The sequence below is a fragment of the Poecilia reticulata genome, linkage group LG21 (genome assembly GCF_000633615.1).
Source record: "Poecilia reticulata strain Guanapo linkage group LG21, Guppy_female_1.0+MT, whole genome shotgun sequence".
In the NCBI taxonomy this organism is placed as follows: Eukaryota; Metazoa; Chordata; class Actinopteri; order Cyprinodontiformes; family Poeciliidae; genus Poecilia; species Poecilia reticulata.
This window is the reverse complement of record NC_024351.1, coordinates 4,589,903-4,609,792: the sequence shown is the minus strand read 5'-3', so window position 1 is coordinate 4,609,792 and position 19,890 is coordinate 4,589,903. Positions and strand designations below refer to the sequence as shown.

At 38.9% G+C, this 19,890-nt stretch overlaps 1 protein-coding gene across 15 annotated transcripts in view; it reads right to left on the bottom strand.

The window, feature by feature from the left end:
• Positions 1-17,925, bottom strand: part of afdna (afadin, adherens junction formation factor a) — a 113,355-nt gene extending 95,430 nt beyond the window's left edge. For 7 of the 15 annotated variants that reach the window (XM_008397234.2, XM_008397232.2, XM_008397231.2 and 4 more), the window contains exon 1: positions 17,496-17,922. In XM_008397234.2, coding sequence (XP_008395456.1) covers positions 17,496-17,597 — 102 coding nt within the window. In that variant the 5' untranslated portion in view covers positions 17,598-17,922. Of the gene's footprint in view, positions 1-17,495 lie in introns of all 15 variants that reach the window. The other 8 variants (XR_532409.2, XM_008397225.2, XM_008397230.2 and 5 more) reach the window with 3 other exon arrangements.
• Positions 17,926-19,890: the final 1,965 nt, after the last annotated feature.

Here is a 19,890-nt window from a genome sequence, read left to right as displayed (position 1 = left end):
ATGGATGGATGGATGGATGGATGGATGGATGGATGGATGGATGGATGGATGGATGGATGGATGGATGGATGGATGGATGGATGGATGGAAAGTCACATATAGTTAATTTGAACACATAAAATGAAGAGAAATAAGTTGTAGTTGTTGTAGCTAGCATCACAACAAATGTTTCAACCTCAGTGGTTTTCGTCTTGTAAAAAAGATGGATTCCTCTCTCCAAGCAATGGATTTAATGACAAATCAGTCCAGTTTTAGCCTCCGTCTACCAGCTTCTGATCCACTCAAACTATTTTTAAAGGTTGCATCTATTTTATGAATTAAATCTTAAATTGGTGAACACCCTCATGCATTTTTTCACTTGTTACATTCCTCTGGATCCTGAACCAACAGTATCAGCTATTTCTTGCCGCTTTATTTAACTGCTGTTGCTTGGTGATGAGAACAGTATTCAAATAAGAGCTATAAATAAATGAGCTTGCTGAAATCATTGAGAATGTAGTAGAAACTTTGTCTGGAAAGTTGTATTTTACCCAATTTTAGAAAAGAACAAAAACGGAAAAGTGTTTTGTTTTTTTTTTTTCTCTGTGAAAATTTTAAATTTATCAACCGAATCACGCAGAGTCACGGCACTAGGAGGTTCTTGTTTGCTTTAACGCTGCAAAAGACATGAGCGGTAGCGCTCTGCCACAGGAACCCGACACCTACAAGCCACCGCGCGTTGCCATGGCGACCACTTTCTCACGTTTCGACTCAGGTGAACCAAACAAAAGGAGGGGAGGCTAAAACACGGTGCATCAATTACCATTTAATGCTGTTAAGCAAAACATAACCTCAAATTGTTTATAGAAATATTTTTGGTGATGGTTGGAAAAAATAAATAAAATAAAACTGGCCTTGTTAGTAATTTGACAGTTTATTTTTCACTGTACTGACATTTTTGCTGCTTGGATTACCTTCAACAATCCTGACCTGGAGCTTTTCTGAGAGAAATTACACTCTTCTACTTTATCCACTGCCAGTCAGCTGGCTGAAAGAAGCCCGTGTTTCATGATAATTTGTTAAAAACAAGGATGCGCTGATATAAATATCGATATCTGACATTAACTCTGCAGTGATGGTCAACAATTAACCTGTCACAATAAACAATAGATCGATTAAAAGTGTGATAAATTAAAAGAAACACTTGTTAAGTTATTCAAATGGAGTGTTTTTGATTACAAAAGTCCTAACTAGGAATTTTATGAATTTTTCTTGTCAATAACTAATGATTAATGTTTATTAAAGGACCTTTTTGTCTACAGAAAATCCATAATCAATTTTATTTATTGCTTTGGTTGGTTTAGGCTTTTACTTAAACTTTTTGGGGTTTTTAGATGTACAAAGTCTTAAAATGTGATTCAGAAATTACAGTTGTATTGATTTGAGAGGATGTGTTTGCATTATTATGCCATCTCTATTATATTATTTGAAAATTGTCTCAAAATGACAATATTTGTCACAATAATTCTTAGCTATTCCTGGCCAGTTATACTTATTGGACACATGACAAAAACAATGACGAATATTGGCTGATATCATGTTAATGCCGATATCAGAGGTGTGCCGATCGATCGGCCACCGATCATAGTCGGCCGATTTTCGTGAAAAAGTGTATGATCGGTGATCGCCGATCATTGGCTCTAGTTGCCGATACCGATCACCTGCATCTCATTTCGCAGCCTGCCTGTGCAGCTGGTCTCCTCTTTCCTTCACTCTGCGCAAACGCGCAGCAACAAATCCTAAGCGATGTGGAACTATAACGCACTGAGTGAATGGGGAAGTTTGYGTGTTGCGGCGGAAAATTGAAGCAGGTCAAAATGCATCAACACGACGAAGCTAATACGACATAAAAACGATGCCATACTTGACGGAGTTTGGCTACATCGAGGCTCACTGCAGTAAAAAAGACATATGGAGGCTCAGATAGCAGGTAAAACAGCGCACGGCTACACTCACCCAGATTAGCATGACAGTCAGAAAGCTAAATAACCCGCAAAATTATTTAAGTCTTGGAGCTGCGATGTAAGACGCTGGTTCTGCTCTCGCTGTTGAACCGCTGCTACGCTACAGGTAGTAATATTTCACAGACGGAGCGCCGCTTCTGCTCCACCTGGTAGTGACTCTCACACCGAACCTCTGCTTAAAGCTGCAGCATCTAACCTAAAAAAATACATTTTACATACGTATTAAAACTTTCGCTGTCCTAACATGAGACAGATAATCTCTAAAAAAATAATTGATCTCCTCCCTGCGCTGCATAATTACTCCGCTCAGTCAGAAACAGCCACTCAGAACTAGCAGTAATCAGCTAGCCGCCAAGCTATCAGGAAGTTTTCATTCAGTAACTCAGGATTGTTTATTGTAATGGATCCTGTATTTACCTTTGAATGTTAAGTTTTATACTTGAATTTTTTTGGCAATGTTGAGAAGTTTTATTTTGGTTCTTTGCATTATTTAGCCTCTTCAGAGCCTCCATATGTCATCATTCTGTTAAAGATAGTATTACTGATAGCAGGACAATTTGCAGAATGTCTGTTTTGTTTAGTTTTCTTCTTGGAAAAAGTTATTAAAAACAAGTTTTTGTCTAAATTAAGGTGCATTCATGGTTCCTTTTTCCACATAATGTAACAGGTAGCGTTTATAATTAAAAAAAATTATGTGATCGGTATCGGTGATCAGTATCGGTATCGGCAGGAAAAAACCTGATCGGCACGTCTCTAGCCGATATATCATGCATCCCTAGTTAAAGTAAAGCCGTCTTTAAGTTTAAGTCTCATTTATAGATCAACATATTTTCATGTACTTATTTTATATTTAGGTCATATTTAAATGACTTATTTCACATTTGTGTATATATTTTTTATACATGTTCACACTTTTGATTGAGTAGCCTGTCAACAAATAAGCAAATTTCTTTGAGGATCAATAAAGTATATTATATTTCATTAAAAATCTCAGATAATGTGCTATTACAATTTATAATTAATTGTTCTATTAAAAACGTAACAAATTGACAAAACTGATCTAATGTAAACCATAAATATTGCAAACTTGAATAATTATCCCCTACAGGGCAAATATACAGACTAAACACAAGATGAAGTATAAAGTAAAATGAAGATTTGCATATGGATTGAATATCAGAATAGAGGAAATGACAGCAGATGTGGATTCATCACCAGAAATGATTCTGCAGGCGCTCTGGCACCAAGAACAGCTATTAAACATGATGGGAGCTGCAGATATCCTGAAACTGGTGCGACTGGTGCCACAAGCATCCAGATTAGCTCATGACATCATGCGGCCTTGGACAGAAACGCTGTGAAGACGACGACAAGCTTCGCTTTCACTCGGCACGTGACGGCCGTCTGCCACGGAAACGCTTCAACAATGACCAGCGCTAAACACGTTAAACGCCGACTCCGTGGATTTGCATCAGACTCTGCCTCCTTGGACAAACAACTGATTAGCAACAGTAGCTCAGTGTGCAACCTCTCCCTTTCGACACACACACACATGCGCAGGTCATGTGATAACATTTATGAAAAAATAAGGTTGAAGAGAAATACATCTGCTCTCTTTTCGGAGAGAGAGAGAGAGAGATCCACCCAAACTCTTAGGAAAACAGAAAAACTAAAACTTCCTCCCACACATCGGCTAGGATTACGTCAGCCTCAGTCGCACATTGCATGCTACAACACTCTGGTGTGTGTGTGTGTGTGTGTGTGTGTGTGTGTGTGTGTGTGTGTGTGTGTGTGTGTATGTCACAGCCACTCTTATGCAGGAGGCTGAATGGATAAGATCAACAAATATGAGTGAAGTAAAGTCCTGAAGACACCCACAAGCTATTATTATTGTGTTTCTGGTCAAACTGTGGGGCTGGGCTGACAGGCGAGGACAGGGTGCAGCGCCCACTGGGTTTGGGCGATTACAGAGAACCAGCTGACAGGGGGAGTGGAGATGGGACAAACAACCTTGGACTGTTTTGTAGTCCACTTTAATCAAACAAATCTGTTTTCTCTAGAGAGTCCGGTTTGTTTGGAGAGGTGTGAACGTGATCTGATGTGGACCAAAAAAAAGCAAACAAACCTCGGACTCAGTTCAGGTGAAATCAACTCTTGAGTGCTTGAGTTCATTTCACCTGAACTGAACGCCAAGCAGAATGAAAACCGCTCCAAAAGCAGGGCATTCTGGGTAAATACAAGCAAAACAAACGTGCTACTGTAGCGCCAGCTGAAGTACTGGCTTAAACAAGAGAGAAATGCTGCAACCGCTAAAATCTAACTTAATTTCTGTCCACATTTTTGTGAGAAAAAAAAAAAGAAAATTGCGTTCAGTTTCTTCTGTGGTTTCATGTCATTTCCTTCAGTGGTTCTTGGTGCAGCGCCGCCACATTCAAGGAGAGGAAAGCAGACAACTTCTGCTTCTCTGCAGAAGTTACATGACAATTCGTAAAACAAAACCAGGGATGCAGGCAAGTAAGATGTTGTGAAAAATTCTAATGTCTCCATTTATCGCTCCGCCTTGCAAATCAAACAAATCTTGAAAATATTTTAAAGACCTATAAAATAATCAAAGATTTGATTTTGGTACTAAAAGATTCCCATCCCCAGTGAAACTAAGGTTTCAAATAAACCACATTAGCTCTGAATGGGATGACTTAAAAGTTTAAATCACAAGGTTTTGTGGTCCTATTCTGACAATAAATGACAATAAGAACCATTTAATATTACCACTTTTTTATGTAACTGTATGGTTGTGACTGCATGACACAGCACTCATCGCCCCACAAAGATAAATATCACTAATAAAAAACATTCCCATTTCTAATGAGCTTTGTTAGGACACCAGTCACATGAAGAAGAGGGATTTGTACCACTAGAATGCATGTCATTATACGGATATACCTTTAAAAGTAATAATGACATTTTACGGGATTTTATCGTGATAATGATCAAAATGTCATCACAAAAAATGCTAAACGATACGATGAACTCCCACCATTAAGCTGCAGTGTTTGCAGCTTTGCGACCTCTGACTTCATTCTGACCACAACAACCAAACACTGGGCTTAACTCCTCATCATCCCAAGAGACGCCGCAGACCGCCGCTTGTTTTCCCTCCTGGCAGACCATCGATCTGCTGCAAAGCACCTTGGGAGCTGGTGGCGGCCAGTGCCAAGCGGCCATAGTAATTGGCCCCTGCCTGACTGCTGTCTGATCCTGTGAGGTCAGAGGAGAGGCTGACAGGTGGGCGAGCGTTTGAGGAGGAAAACGGGCCGGGCCAGAACCAATGGAGGCCACCGGGGGAGGAGGAGGAGGAGGTGAGCCGGGCCTCTGAGGGGATTAACGCGGTCTGACAGGCTGGCTGGGACAAACACATCCACACACAGCTTTGAGGGCGGGCTGCTCTGCTGAGCACACACAATACACCGCTTGTTTTAGCAGCACAGGACAGAGGGAAAAGACAGATAAGAGAGCAGGAATGTGCTGCCTGGATTAGAAACCACAGGTGCTTCACTCCAAAACTCCTGCTTTAGCTTTTATATTAGCCACCACATAAACAAGTGTGTGAGGGAATCGCAGACATCCTTCGCCGTTCATCCCGTCTGCCGTTCTCGTCCAAAAGCTCCATTTGCATTCCAGGAATTCCAGCAGTAGCCCCTCCAAACGATGACATATTACCCAGTTGGACATCCTCCCTCCGAAAGCCGCCCAGTGTGCTGATGTGTTACTCCAGACTGCTTAGGGAAGCTCCTTTAGGGAGCAGTTTAACATATATTGATCACATCTGAAGGCCCATTACGGAAAATTAACTGCCTCCAACGTGGAGCGGTGGTTCTGCGAGACGAGTAGAGAGTCATTTAAGGCTTAAACAACCCGCGAATTAAAGCTGGAATCAATTATCTGAGAAATGTTGCAAACTAAACTAAATGTGTAAATAAAGTGCACATACTGGAAGTCTGCACAGTGGGGATGACTTCACACTAGCTCTGCTTAGTTCACTTTAACTGAACTCTAGTTCATTTGTCTAAAAAGTTCGGTCTGTTTGGGGAGGAGTGAAGCAAACTCCTGTCCGCCTACAAACCTACGTCTCTGTTCGGCTGAAGTGAACTCTGGTGCGGTTTGAATGCATATGTGAACCCCAAGCAGACTGGAGCAGGAAGTGGACTATAGCGCAGGGCATTCTGGGTAAATACACCATATGTGAACCCCAAGCAGACTGGAGCAGGAAGTGGACTATAGCGCAGGGCATTCTGGGTAAATACAACATATGTGAACCCCAAGCAGACTGGANGACTGGAGCAGGAAGTGGACTATAGCGCAGGGCATTCTGGGTAAATACAACATATGTGAACCCCAAGCAGACTGGAGCAGGAAGTGGACTATAGCACAGGGCATTCTGGGTAAATACAACCAAAACAAACACAGTAGGCTAGCAAACAAAAAAACAAACAAGAGAAATCCTACAACCGCTAAAATCTAATCGTTTACATTTTGTGAAGAGGTTTTGTGTCGTTTCCTTCAGGCGAGGAGGGGAACTGGTTTTCCAAAGAGGTTGATTCATTTCATTCATTAATGTGAAAGCAAACTGTACCAGCTGAAAATGCAACAAATGTTAAAAATGTTGTCCCCAATTGAACAGTCAGTCAACGCCTCAGGACTGATAACAGTCGGGCCAGTGGCTACATGAGCAGACAGCTCAACTAAATAACCACATGACAGATTTCAGATTCGTCTTATTCTATGAAGACAAAAGAAATGCTCACTAAAGTTATCAAATGTCTCTATAGCTTTGTTTTCCTATCGAAATAATAGCAAAACATTAAAACAGTACATCTGTAACAACCAATATTTCAGCAGCAGTATAAAAGAAAATTGCATTAATTTGATCATTTTGCTTCGAATTTGTGTAAAAGACATAAATCTTGCAAGTGTGGTATTTTTATTGAAGGTTGTCATACATTATTCACTGCATTAACAATAACACTGTACTATTTTTTCTAATATCATCAAAACTCATTTGAACTGAAGAAAAATCAAGTGACTGCGTCTGGTAGTTCTCGTCCAGAAAATTTAGCTGAATCTCACCAGAACTATTTTAAACAAACTGTTAAAAATTTATATTTCTAAAATAGATAATTGGTTGCTGAGGCAGGTTTGTGGTCGACGTGTTTAATTGGGTTTAAAGGGTCTGGGAACTGAGGCAGTAAGTGGCCAGACGTCAGAWCCCAGCTGTCCAATGTGACCCCATCCTTCTCTTTAATGTGCAGCAGCCAATAAAACTCAGCCGGCTGCATTAATTGGAGTTAATTCAGTCAACAAAGCTGCAAACACCAAGACTAAACACATATTTTAAACAGGAGTATTGGCAAAGCAAGGCTTTACTTTCATGTTTAATGTCAGCTGAACACCTAAAAATGAAGACAGGTAGAATGAAATAACCTGGGATGTAAACAAATACATAGCTTGAGAAAAAGGCTGCATTTCTAATGTAATAAATAAAAAGAAACCTACAGTGCAAGCAGGTAGTCCTGTCGCAATAAATCAATTAATTGCAATTTGAATTATTTATTATTCCTCAAAAACAGAACGATAAAAGTTTACAGTTTTGGTCTCAACTCGTCTTTTTTTAAGGACAATTTTGTTTACAGAGATTTCACAAATCATTTTATTTGTTGTTTGTGGGGTTTTTTAAAATATCTTGCAGTTCCAGTGTCAAACTGATCAATCAGTCAAGTTTATTTGCACAAAGCAGTTCAAAGTGATTTTGTAAACTTCGAACTTTTCTCTGAGCAAGAAAAAACTTTTGTTTCTGCTACTCTCAGGCAGACATGAAATTAAATCCAGTCTCTTCACATGAAAAATCTCTGTAAACAAGTGAAAAACGCCTGAAAATAAAAAAGTCCAGACTGAATGATAGTTTTGCAACACAAAAACAAGGAGGTCAGGGCTTGCTGTAAATCACTTAACTCAAATAATACATCTGCAACAGTCTTCAGTCAGAGGCCTCTTCAGATTGGTCGCAGGACTGACTGCTACTGGAGATCCTTCCTGCCATCTACAACACCTCTTTGAGGAATCTTGGGTTACAACACTTAGTTTCCTTTTGAGATCCATAAAGTATTTTTGACTTGAATTAGCATTTATTCATAATTAGTTTGTGTCACAAAGAAGAATGTACATATTTATCCAAATTGATATTTTTCTCCCACGGCAAACAAATGCTGGTGACAGAACATTAAAATATGGAGAAAGTCGTTGATAAAATTGCAGGTTCTATTCTATAAAAAACTATTTTGCTTTAACTGCATTTATTCAGCCTCTGCATCTAAATGTAAAAGATTAAAACCAGGTTAAAATGTTTTATTTAAAATAATTTTTTTTTTTTTAAACTGATCAAGCTCTGCCCATGTCTCCTTAATGCAGAGTTGTAATTTAGCCTTTAGCTGACAGACCTGACAAAGCCATCTGCCACTCAAACCTCAATTAAACTGCAGATTAACGAATCCTGTCTGCTGGCAAACTAACCGCTAATGGCCACTTTAGCCTGAACCGATGCATTCAATCACAGCCCCAACACACAACACCTTTGTTTTCACAGAAGCCCGTCAAACACAGCGACTGAGCACAGCATCGTCGTTACCACGGTGACGCAGGCACATGACATGGTGGGGGACAGATAGGACGGGAGGAAGACGATGAGGAGGAAGGGTGCGCCTGAAAAGACAGCAGAGCAACGCAGACGGATAAACGCTCGCRGCGGTCAGCGGGTCTGGTACCAGCTTCACTGTGCTGGGGTCCAACAGGCTGCTAGCCATCAACAGCTAGCTGAAGCTGAGCACCACGACAACGACTGAGCTAACGGTCATTAAAGTCTGTTTTTATCACTATTACTTCATTACATGTTTTTCTCTATTTTTACTGATTTTTTAAAATCAATTTTATAACATTGATTTTATTATTACCATTTTAATTGTATAGTTTTATTAAATTATTTTTATATTCTTTGTTATTTTTATACCTTTGTTACTTTCAGTCATTTTTATAATCACATTTTTTTTATTTATTATTTATTATTATTTTTATAATTTTATTCTCTATTTTTATTATTTCATGTATTTCATCAATTTAACACTATCATTTTAGTTTTTGTCGTTTTATGTCGTAATTGTTTGTTATTGTATTATTTATCTTCAAAATTTCATTATTTGTCACGTTTTTTATTTAGTTTTTTATAATCTTATTGGTTATTTTATTGTTGTTGCTGTCATTGTGTTGTCATCCAAAGTTTTAAAACAGTATTTTTCAACCTTCCAGAAGAGCTGAGACAACAGAGATCATTTTGTTAATAAAGTTTAAATATTTAAAACATTTTTAATGTCAAGCTTCTATATTTGGGGCAGTTCTGGGTTACAGAAGGAAGAGTTGACTTCAGATCAGTCCAATAGCTGGGATCACTGAAAGGCGACTCTTATGTTACATGGAAAACCAGAATTTTTACTTAATTTAAAAAACTGAGCTTTTATTACATGCACTTTCTTCACCTTGAACCCTCAACAGCTTTTAATTTGTAATGAATAGCTAAACTCAAATAAGCACTTTTTCCACTCCTAAGACCAGAAAAAATGATAAATGTTACCTTAATTTACCTTAATCATCACCAGTGAAGTGAGAAACTCTGGGGGAAAAACATTCCTGTGATGAACCAGTTATTCTAAACCAGTGGTTCTTAACCTGGGTTCGGTCGAACCCCAGGGGTTCGGTGAGTCGGTCTCAGGGGTTCGGCGGAGCCTCTGCCGCGGAGGCAAAGACACACTTGTGTAAAGTTGTGATGACGCCCCGCTTTGCCGTCACTTAATGCAGAGGATCACGTCACATTGCTTAGCCAATCAGAGGATCACGTTACATTGCTTAGCCAATCAGAGGATCACGTTACATAGCTTAGCCAATCAGAGGATCACGTTANGCTTAGCCAATCAGAGGATCACGTTACATTGCTTAGCCAATCAGAGGATCACGTTACATAGCTTAGCCAATCAGAGGATCACGTTACATCGCTTAGCCAATCAGAGGATCACGTTACATTGCTTAGCCAATCAGAGGATCACGTTACATTGCTTAGCCAATCAGAGGATCACGTTACATAGCTTAGCCAATCAGAGGATCACGTTACATTGCTTAGCCAATCAGAGGATCACGTTACATTGCTTAGCCAATCAGAGGATCACGTTACATTGCTTAGCCAATCAGAGTTGCGGAGGAGCCCTGATTGAAGGAGCTCCACTCTCAGCATGGATTTGAACTTGTGTCTTTATTTACTTCAGCAAAACTCAGTTTTTACCAAATTCTGTAGCTTTCGGTGAACTTYTAAATCTGCTCCTTAGTCGCATCTTTTCGGGGTTGCTACTGCCTCTAGTGGCGTGGGGGTGGTAACACAACTAATATAATTACATTACTAAATCAGAATACCGCAAAGTCTTTATTATTCTTTCTCTTAAGAATATAGAGCTAATTAAATGACCTAAAGACCTTAAAGTGGTTCCAATTTCTCTCGATGGCCAACCTGTTGAAACTGTGGCAAATTTTAAATACCTTGGGTCGTTCCTTGACAGTCAGCTCAACTTTGCTGATTATATTTTGAAGAACTGTTCTCAGAGACTCTACCTTTTAAGAAGACTTGGTGATCTTGAATGTCTTGAATTTGGAGGGGGGGGGGGAAATAATTTTATTTATCACTACAGAAGGGTTCAGTGAATGTGCATATATAACTGGTGGGTTCGGTGCCTCAAAAAAGGCTAAGAACCACTGCTCTAAACAGTATTTTTACTCTGGAAAAGAAAAATAAGTGAAATAAAGAAAATCTGACAAAGCGCCTTTCTGCAACAGCGCCTTTCCACTTAGACGACAGGAAACGCACTATCTCCACAATCCACACACTTCCTGTTAAGTTTCCTGCTTCCTGGCAGCAGGGAAACGGAGGGAGCGGCCGCTGATGTCATGGGGAGTCTGCTTGCTTGTTGCATTTCACATCCCATTGGGAAGAAGGTGAACACAAGCTTCCTGCTCGCAAAGACGCATTCAGCTGGAATGCACCAGAAATCTGTAAGATTTTCTCATTTTGCAAGGAGAATATTTTATGTAGAGGGAATTTAATGTGAAACATTACACTAGCATTGTTCTGTAAAGAGAGGAAAACCTAAACTAATGTCAATCTCTCAACATAGTGTGGCAAAAACAGTGAAAAATGTTTGCTGAACAGAATTTTCCTTAAACATTAACCTTTATTTTAGTGCATTTTCTTTTATTTGAACATCTTAAACTTCTGGACCAGCTGCCTGGTTTGGACGCTCTGAGTAAGAAGATTTAAGACTCTGACTGGAGTCAGCACTCGGGTCCAGCAGATGAGCATTAAAAGTGTCCCATACCTTCATCACATGAATAAAACACTAGCACATCTGCCTCGGCGTGGCGTTAACGGCAGCCATTTTTGCACAGATATAACACAGTAAAGGGAATCTGTGGAAAACGCCACTGTCATTACCAGCTTTTCCACATTTCTGGCTAATATTAACTGAAGGAAAGTCTTCAGTGTTCAGTCTGACCACATTAGCATCAACTGCTAATCAAGAAGAGACTGGAAGTCAGCAAACATCTCCTCGGTCTGACACTGAATCACTAATAGCCGTCACTAATCAATATTTGAGCACCGATATGAGCTGACCTGGCTCGGTTATTAAAGAACTGCTGCAGAATAAATCGCCTTTTATGCAATAACCATTCATATTTTTCTTTTTTTCCTCGCTCTGCGTGTCGGCTATGCAACACACAGATCCGTTGCCATAGCAACTGACTGATAGCAACTCCACCAAAAAGTACGAAAACGATCCCCGTTACAGTTTTACGTCTCCAGTCTTGACGTTTATTTTGCGATTACTAATAAATTATCGTATGAACACAGCAGTGGTTGATTAGCTAAGTAAACATCTGCTCTACTAATGATCTGTCAGAGCTGGTTTTTGGGTCGCCTTTGGGGGGTTTGTAGCTGAACTGAAACACATCTACATGTCAAAGTTGTCAAAGTCAAGCTAGATTCCTCGCTAATTTTCTTTTTTACCAACCTGTGAAAACTGGAAGTTGCAACGCGTCTATGAAAAAAAATCAAAATGCTTACAAGCCACAAATAATTGCATATTATTATTTAATGATTTTAAATTATATCCCATTAAATTCCAATGATTGGTGTTCAGTCAAATCATATAAATCATGATAAATTATAGTCCCTGACGGTTCCAAAATAACCTCCTGTTGGTCGATACGTACCAACATACTATACATTTCCTAACAATAGACTGAAGTTAATTATATGAATCTACCAAAGTACAGCTTGTCAAATCAATTACAAAACGTCCCTCAGGCAGATATGAAATGACAAGAAAGAAATTAAATGTCAGCAACAAAATGGCAAAGTGGTAAATTACCAGCATAAGAGCTGATTGGTATTAAAAAAAATTATGCAATGGTTATATTACGGGAAAATATTTACAAAACAATCCTGGGTTAGGATCCTGACTTGGGTTCTTTCTGCATGGAGTTTACATTTCTCCCATTGTCCAAGAACATGCATGCTAGGCTAATTAGCTTCACTGAAATCTTCAGATTTATTAACCCAAAAAGTGTGTAAATCTGGAGTGAATGGAAACAAATCGACAGCTCCACTTAACTGTTATTCATGTTTCCTAAACATAACAATGCTGTGGTTCAGCAGAACAATGAATTATTTTACAAGGCATATAAAACCATTCCGTCATTTTTATGTACAAAACAAAGAATCTCATGTTTTTCACATTTTACAAAAGAAAATCTCCCTTTTAAAAATGCCTTAGTTTAACTAAATACTAACTATGTCTCACAAAGAAACCTTAAAATTCAATCAGGCCTTGTATTCCTTTTCACTTCCTAACTCCGTCTCTATTAAAGTACGTATAAACATGTCAGTGTTTTGTGTTTAGCTCTCATCTCCCTGCAGATCTCCATTTATATTGCTGTACCAAAACTTGAACAATGCTTTTTTGGGGGGGGGGGTTTCACCCAAACGGAACAAAACAGAGCAACAAAACCTTCAATAAACTCTAAACTATTGAAATGTTCAAAGGTTAGCAGATGTGGCTATCTGCAGCTAGCGGAGCAGTCATCATATCCTTGTGCCTCCAGTCAACCATACACCAACAAAACCTATGTAAAAATTGATCTACCAATTCATAAAACTCGCCAGCTCTGAGCCTTGCACTAATTTTGAGTCTTTATTTGATTTTATTGGAGGATGTTGGCGTTTCGTTGAGTTTTTTCATCATGGCTGGCTGGTTTATTCTGTCTGTGGAGAGCAGAGCAAAGCCTTACAGATAGTGTAAGGCCCAACCAATGTTCATCATTTCAAACAACGACGCATCAGACAAATCAAATAATCAACAACTGGCTGTTACTACTGGCAGAAACGACAAAGAAGACGACAGGAAGTGGTAGGAGGATGACGGTGCGGTATGTTTAATGACTTCTCATGTTAAACTGTGAAATTGAGGAGGAGATCTTTTCCAACATTAACTGAAGATCGACACATTTTTGATGGAAATGCAGCTAAAGAAAACATGGACTGATTTGCACAGAAGTCCAAAAATACAACTAATTTTGATTGTTGTCAAAAAGCTAATTGTTTTTTTTACAACAATTAGTTGTCAAAAAACACAAAGCCATCCCAAGACTCTACAGAAATATTATGATGATGACACTGTGATGAATCATGAGTACTTCCAAATGTCTGTGTGATCTTCAGACATCCGTGCCAGGTGTGTGAGTCCAACAGAATGAATATTACATCAGCATGCCAACAGTGAGCTCATCATTACTGCATCCACACACCTATTTTGGGATGATGATGATTATGCACCACTGAAAACACATCCAACGATTTTAATAACTCCTACCATTTTTTTGAACACTGAACGCCAAGATGTCAATGAAAATGAAGGAAGAAGAACCAGGGAGTTAAATCTGCCAGTGAATGTAGTTAAATTCTCCAATTTCTGCACAAATTGAGCCTAGATAGCATAGCTGCACAATCATTTGAAAATGCCACCAGAAATGAGTCTCAATGGGAAAATGACCCAACATTAAGCTACACTGTGCTGATCAAAGCCCATCAAATGATACAAATGAAGGAAAAATTGTATTACGTACATCAAACACATGTTAATATTAGGATTGTTCTCACAAGCTGGAACTAAAAATGCATTCAACGTAACCATCCTTAGGTGTAAGTTATCACTTGCATAGAGGTAACCCTGATTACTACAGGAGAGCTGCATGGGTTTGGTAGGAAGAAATTACAAACAAAACAAACYGCAGCTATGATTGTGTCTGAATGTGCCACACATTTCAGGCCGAGYCTGCAGAGCTGGGCTTCTTGCTACAGTGACAGAAGAATGTGTTGTGTTATAATGAGCCCAGCAGTTCCCAAACGGGATTTATTCAGTTTGGGTTTGCAAGATTAAAAAGTTTGAGAACCTTTGTTCCAGACTAATCAGGCAACCGTGGCTAATCTAATCACACGAATGATCTCACCGCTCTCAGCGGCAAATCACACACAAACTCTGGATCTTTTTTATTATCATCATCATCATTTTGAAATTCACTTCTCCGATTCATCACGTCATACTTGAAATGTTCCTAGCATTGCACATCCGAGTCCCAGCTAGACCCGGAAGCATCCTGGACGATTTGAAGGACAGCCGTGAGGCTTTGGGGCTCCACCAGCTGACATATGGGCCACAGGGTGTGATCTAGCAGGAGCGCCATGCATCTGCTTTACATTTAACCACGTTCTGCTGGACAAGATGCTGCAGCCCTTCAAGCAAAGCTMACAGTTACAGCCCAAGGAACAAGTGCAACATGGTTAATCATTTCTTACAAAACGAGGGGGTTGCTGTGCGCAGAACGCCACTCTGGCAAACGGATGCCCAGCTTTGAGCCTGATTAATTAATCGGCTCAGGAAGGAGGAGAGGGGACCTTGTGACCCCCCTGTTACACCCGAGGCGAGGTGGGGGTTGAACGCCAGCCTAAAACTGCTGCCAACACAACCTAAGATTAAAATTAAAACTAAGAGATAACACGCAACAGGAGGGGGAAGGTTGGTGTAACTGACTAACTTCCACAAAAATGATTCATTTGTTTCTGCACTGGCTTAACCCTTTATTCAAATTGTGTGTTGAATGTTCCCCAAATTCCTTATCAATCTAGTTTATTTGTGTAGCAAATTTCAGCAACAACATAAATACACAAAAATTCATAAAAACATCAAAGCAGTAACAAACATTTAATTTTGTCAGATGCCATCATCAACGCACATCAAATATTTTGGTCAATGTTTCATTAAAAATCCAACTTCATTTGGATTGAAAGGATYTCAGTGTTTCAGCAGCTTTGCAGTTTTCTGGAAGTTTCTTCAGGATATTTTTGCGCATATAAGCTGAAATCTGCTTCCCAGAAAACCTGAGAAATATGAAAGGTTGACATAACAAATATGACAACATGAAACAAACACCCAGAGTATCATTAATTAGCCATTTCTTTTCCATTCCTGTTTATTTCCAGAGCTTATGCTGAAGCTTTGATCGGACAAAAACCTTCCTTGGCTTCCCTAAAGATCGGATAAATGATTTAATGAACTGTATGGTCTGTTAATTAATTAATGTTTATAAGTAGAAATTCTCTAGAGAAACAAATTTCCAGGTAACATCTGCAGGTGCATAGTTAACAACAATCACCCCACTGATGCTAATTTACCAGCTTTGTCTCTACATTTACCTTTTTGGGTATGAAATGATGCTTCATGTGTCCATCGTGGTCAGTAGATTGGTTCAACTGAGAGCCGCCAGAAGAATATTTGATACTGGCTTTGACAACTTAACAAAAGATGTGTTTGTTACTCCAGTACAACTTATCCATCAAGAGAAGATCACTTACAGGAGGGCTGTGAAATATTTCGATATAATTGTGATTTCAATTAAGATTACCCCCATTTCTTTTACTTTTCACCTTAAAACAATGTCCCATGACAACATTAAAGGCACACAGAGTCCATCCAACTGCAAAATATTATCTGATACATTAAGTACAACATTCCACCCAATACTACACACAACACAGCCTCTGTGGTTATGATACTGTGTGCACTGATGCTTTATAGAAGTAACTAAACTGGGATAAAAACAGTCACTGGGAATTGGGTATGGCAAGGTTTTCAGATGATAAACAAATCAAATTAACTCGATTTGAACAAGTTATCTCCCCAACTCATAAAAACAACAAATAAATAGTAAAGGGTTTGATTACAGTTAGACATGATATGAGGAAACAAGCTGACCTACAATCATGAGAAAGTTCAAATAATTTGTTTTTGCCTTTAAATCTTTTGCTAGCATCCCCATCTACAGCTAGCTGGTGTCTTAACCTGTAATTCATGGGTATTCAACACAAGTCCAATAAGCCAATTTCATTACAGCCCTGCTTCCCAACATGTTGCAGAGTCAAATTATTACTGGCAGCTCCCATCAACCCAGCTGATGTGGTTTAAGGACAATGCATGGACAGGAAATCTCATCTTCCACAATTTGTCCTTTCAGCCGTCCCTACCCAGGTGTTAGCATTTACACACCAGCCATTTGGTAATACTTTAAGCTTTTATTTATTTACACAACGAGACTTAAAACCCTCTCTTGGTTCGTCGGCCATTGCGATGCCACTGCTAACACAGACATTGGTTACAGTGTCAGAAATGTGACCTTATATACAACTACYGTGATGAATACAAGGACAATTCATAGCAAAAGGTAGTCGTAGTATCCTGGTAAACGCAGTTATGTACCTGCTAACGAGCTAGCTGGCAAAAATCTGATAAATCAGTGCCGACTTTGACTTAACTACACGCATTTCCAACAATAAAACCAAAAATGCCAAACAAAGCACCARTTTATATAACAAAAATTATGATGATTATAGTGAGCATAACTGTCAACTTTGGAGGGATGAAGCTGTTAGCTACTCCACAGATACAGTTGACGGCGGTAGGTAAGCTAGCAGCTAGCTGCATGTATTTAATTTATTTSAATAAAATACACAAAGCTGAATTGTTCATTATTAACTCTAATATGTGTAGGTCGCTTCAGCAACCCAGACACAGTTAACATCCAAGGCCTCACGACGACTAGTGTAAATCCGCCGGTTTTTCAATGGAGTCTGGCGGCGCTTCTTACGGAGATTACTTTACCACGGAGTTAACCACGCTGCCCACAAACACCACCTGACTTTATCTAACCCCCTCGGTGTCCGCCACTGGCAGCTTTATTCCCCCCCACAGCAGAGGCCCCACAGGGCCGCGGCCTCTCGTACAGGTCTCCTACCTCTGTGGGCTGGCTGATCTCGAACAGGTCGAGCCGGTTGGCGTTCCAGTGGTTGATGATGTCGGCCAGTTTCCTCCTCTCCTCCTCCCTGCTCCCCGACATTGTGGACAGCGTTTCGGAGCCTCAGTCAGCAGCGTCTCCGTTCCGCTGGATAAAAATAATAATAATAAAAAATAAAAATAAAAAACTTCCCGAAACGTTAGTCCACCGGAAAACAAACCGCCAGCGAAAGCCAACCGTTCACGTCGACTTCTTCCAATTTTTTTTATTTAATTATTTTTTCTACAGCCGGTACTTTGTATCCCAGCTCATCGACCGACCTGCTGTCTGATCCGTTTCTGCTTCGCGTTCGCGGTGCACCTCGGCGCGCTCCCGCTGAGTCCGAGCACGCGCGCTGGCGCTTAACTATTTAATGCCCAATGATTCCGATTCATGGCGCCGCTTCCCGGGATGTTTACAGGGTTAACAGCCGGCACGTGAGCTGCTAAGCGGGATTACGTCATCGAGAGTTAGTTAAAGTGATATTTCCCCAGAGCGTGTTCATATTTAATTTAAAGTTTCAATGAGCATTCGTCTTCAAAAAAATAACAAATAAAGCAAATAAGTATTGTACCGATTTATTACATAAATTATATAAATTATACAAATTATTATTAATTTGTATTTAATAATACAAATTAATAATAATTTGTATTATTAAATACAAATCTATAAGAAATTTACATATATTAACAAGTTTGTAAAATATATATATTTTTTAAAAAATCAAAAAACTGCTACATTTAAAGCTACTCCATACAAATTTCTATCAAATCTGTGAACAAATGTGAGTAAAAACTGTACTCAAGTAAGAGTAGCACTACTTCAAAATAATTTTACTCAAGTACAAGTAGCCATCCAAAAATGTCCTCAACCAAGAGCAAAAAAGGTGTTAACTGATCAAATTATCAATCATTTAATATTTAAAAATTACATCTTCAGACGGACAAAATTATAACGATAAGTGGAAATGTTGGGGGGTTTTTTAAATACAAAAATTACTATAACAAAAAATAACAAAATCAGGCAAGAGAAAATGTTTCCAAACCAGTTTCTTTCACCAAAAAACGTATGAAACTTTAATAAAAAACTCCAGGTGTGTGTCTGTGGTGTTTGTTTTTCATTCATTGTGTAGAAAATCCAGAAATTTTACACAACCAAGAGTAGCTATACTTCATAATCAAACTACTCAAGTAAAATGTAAAGCACTTTGAGATGCCTGATGCTGAAATGTGCTTCACAAATAAGCTTAACTTGACTGTTGGGGGAAATCCTGTAGTGGAAATCTGCACTTCATGATGTTACTGTAAAACAATTCAACTAAAACGCATTATCCTTTTATACCACTTATAATTAGGCAAACAAAAGTTTAATTACAGCAGCAGAGGTGAGTGGTTTTGTCATCATATTGTAGCAACTTGCTAATTGGTTCTAGCTTACAGGTGCTAAATGCCATAAACAGTTGCTAAACACCTCTGCCTCAGAATAGGAAGTATTATATTCTAGCTTTATTTTAGCTTCATGCCAGTCTGAACTGAATATATAACTTGATATTTGTTGCCAGATGTATTAGTGGGGGGAAAAAAGCAAAACATTGAGACCAATATGCAATTATTTAATTAACAGCATAATTAACTGAGATAATCCAAGAGCAGTTTTGTTTACAGAAACCTGATAATCCATTTTATTTATGATTTTGATTGTAAGTGATTTTTATTTTTGTTTTATTCATTGTTTTTGGTTGTCGTGTTTTATTTTGGATATTTAAAATATCTTCCAGTTCCAGTGTTTGGTATTCTTTACAATGTTAACTTTTATTGGTCTTCCAGATTGCAAACTTCCATTTTTATATTGTTCAGTTAGAGATCAGGCCTGAAATCTGTAATTTTAGTCGACACTATGATGTTTTTATGACGTAAAGCAACTTGAACTGCCTAGTGGTAGGAATGATCTACAGCAGTGGTTCTTAACCTTTTTTGAGGTACGGATTTTTCAGCAAAGTTGAGCTGACTGTCCAGGAACGACACAAAGTATTTAAAATTTGCCACAGTTCCACAGGTTGGCCATCGAGAGAAACTGGAACCACTTTAAGGTTTTATTTAGATCATTTAATTAGCTCTACATTCTTGAAAGAATGAAAAAATGTATAATAAATAATAAAGACTTTGCAGTATTATGATTTAGTAATGTAATTATATTAGTTGTGTTACCACCCCCACGCCACTAGAGGCAGTAGCAGGCTCGAAAAGATGCGACTAAGGAGCAGATTTAGAAGAACACCGAAAGCTACAGAATTTGGTAAAAACTGAGTTTTGCTGAAGTAAATAAAGACACAAGTTCAAATCCATGCTGAGAG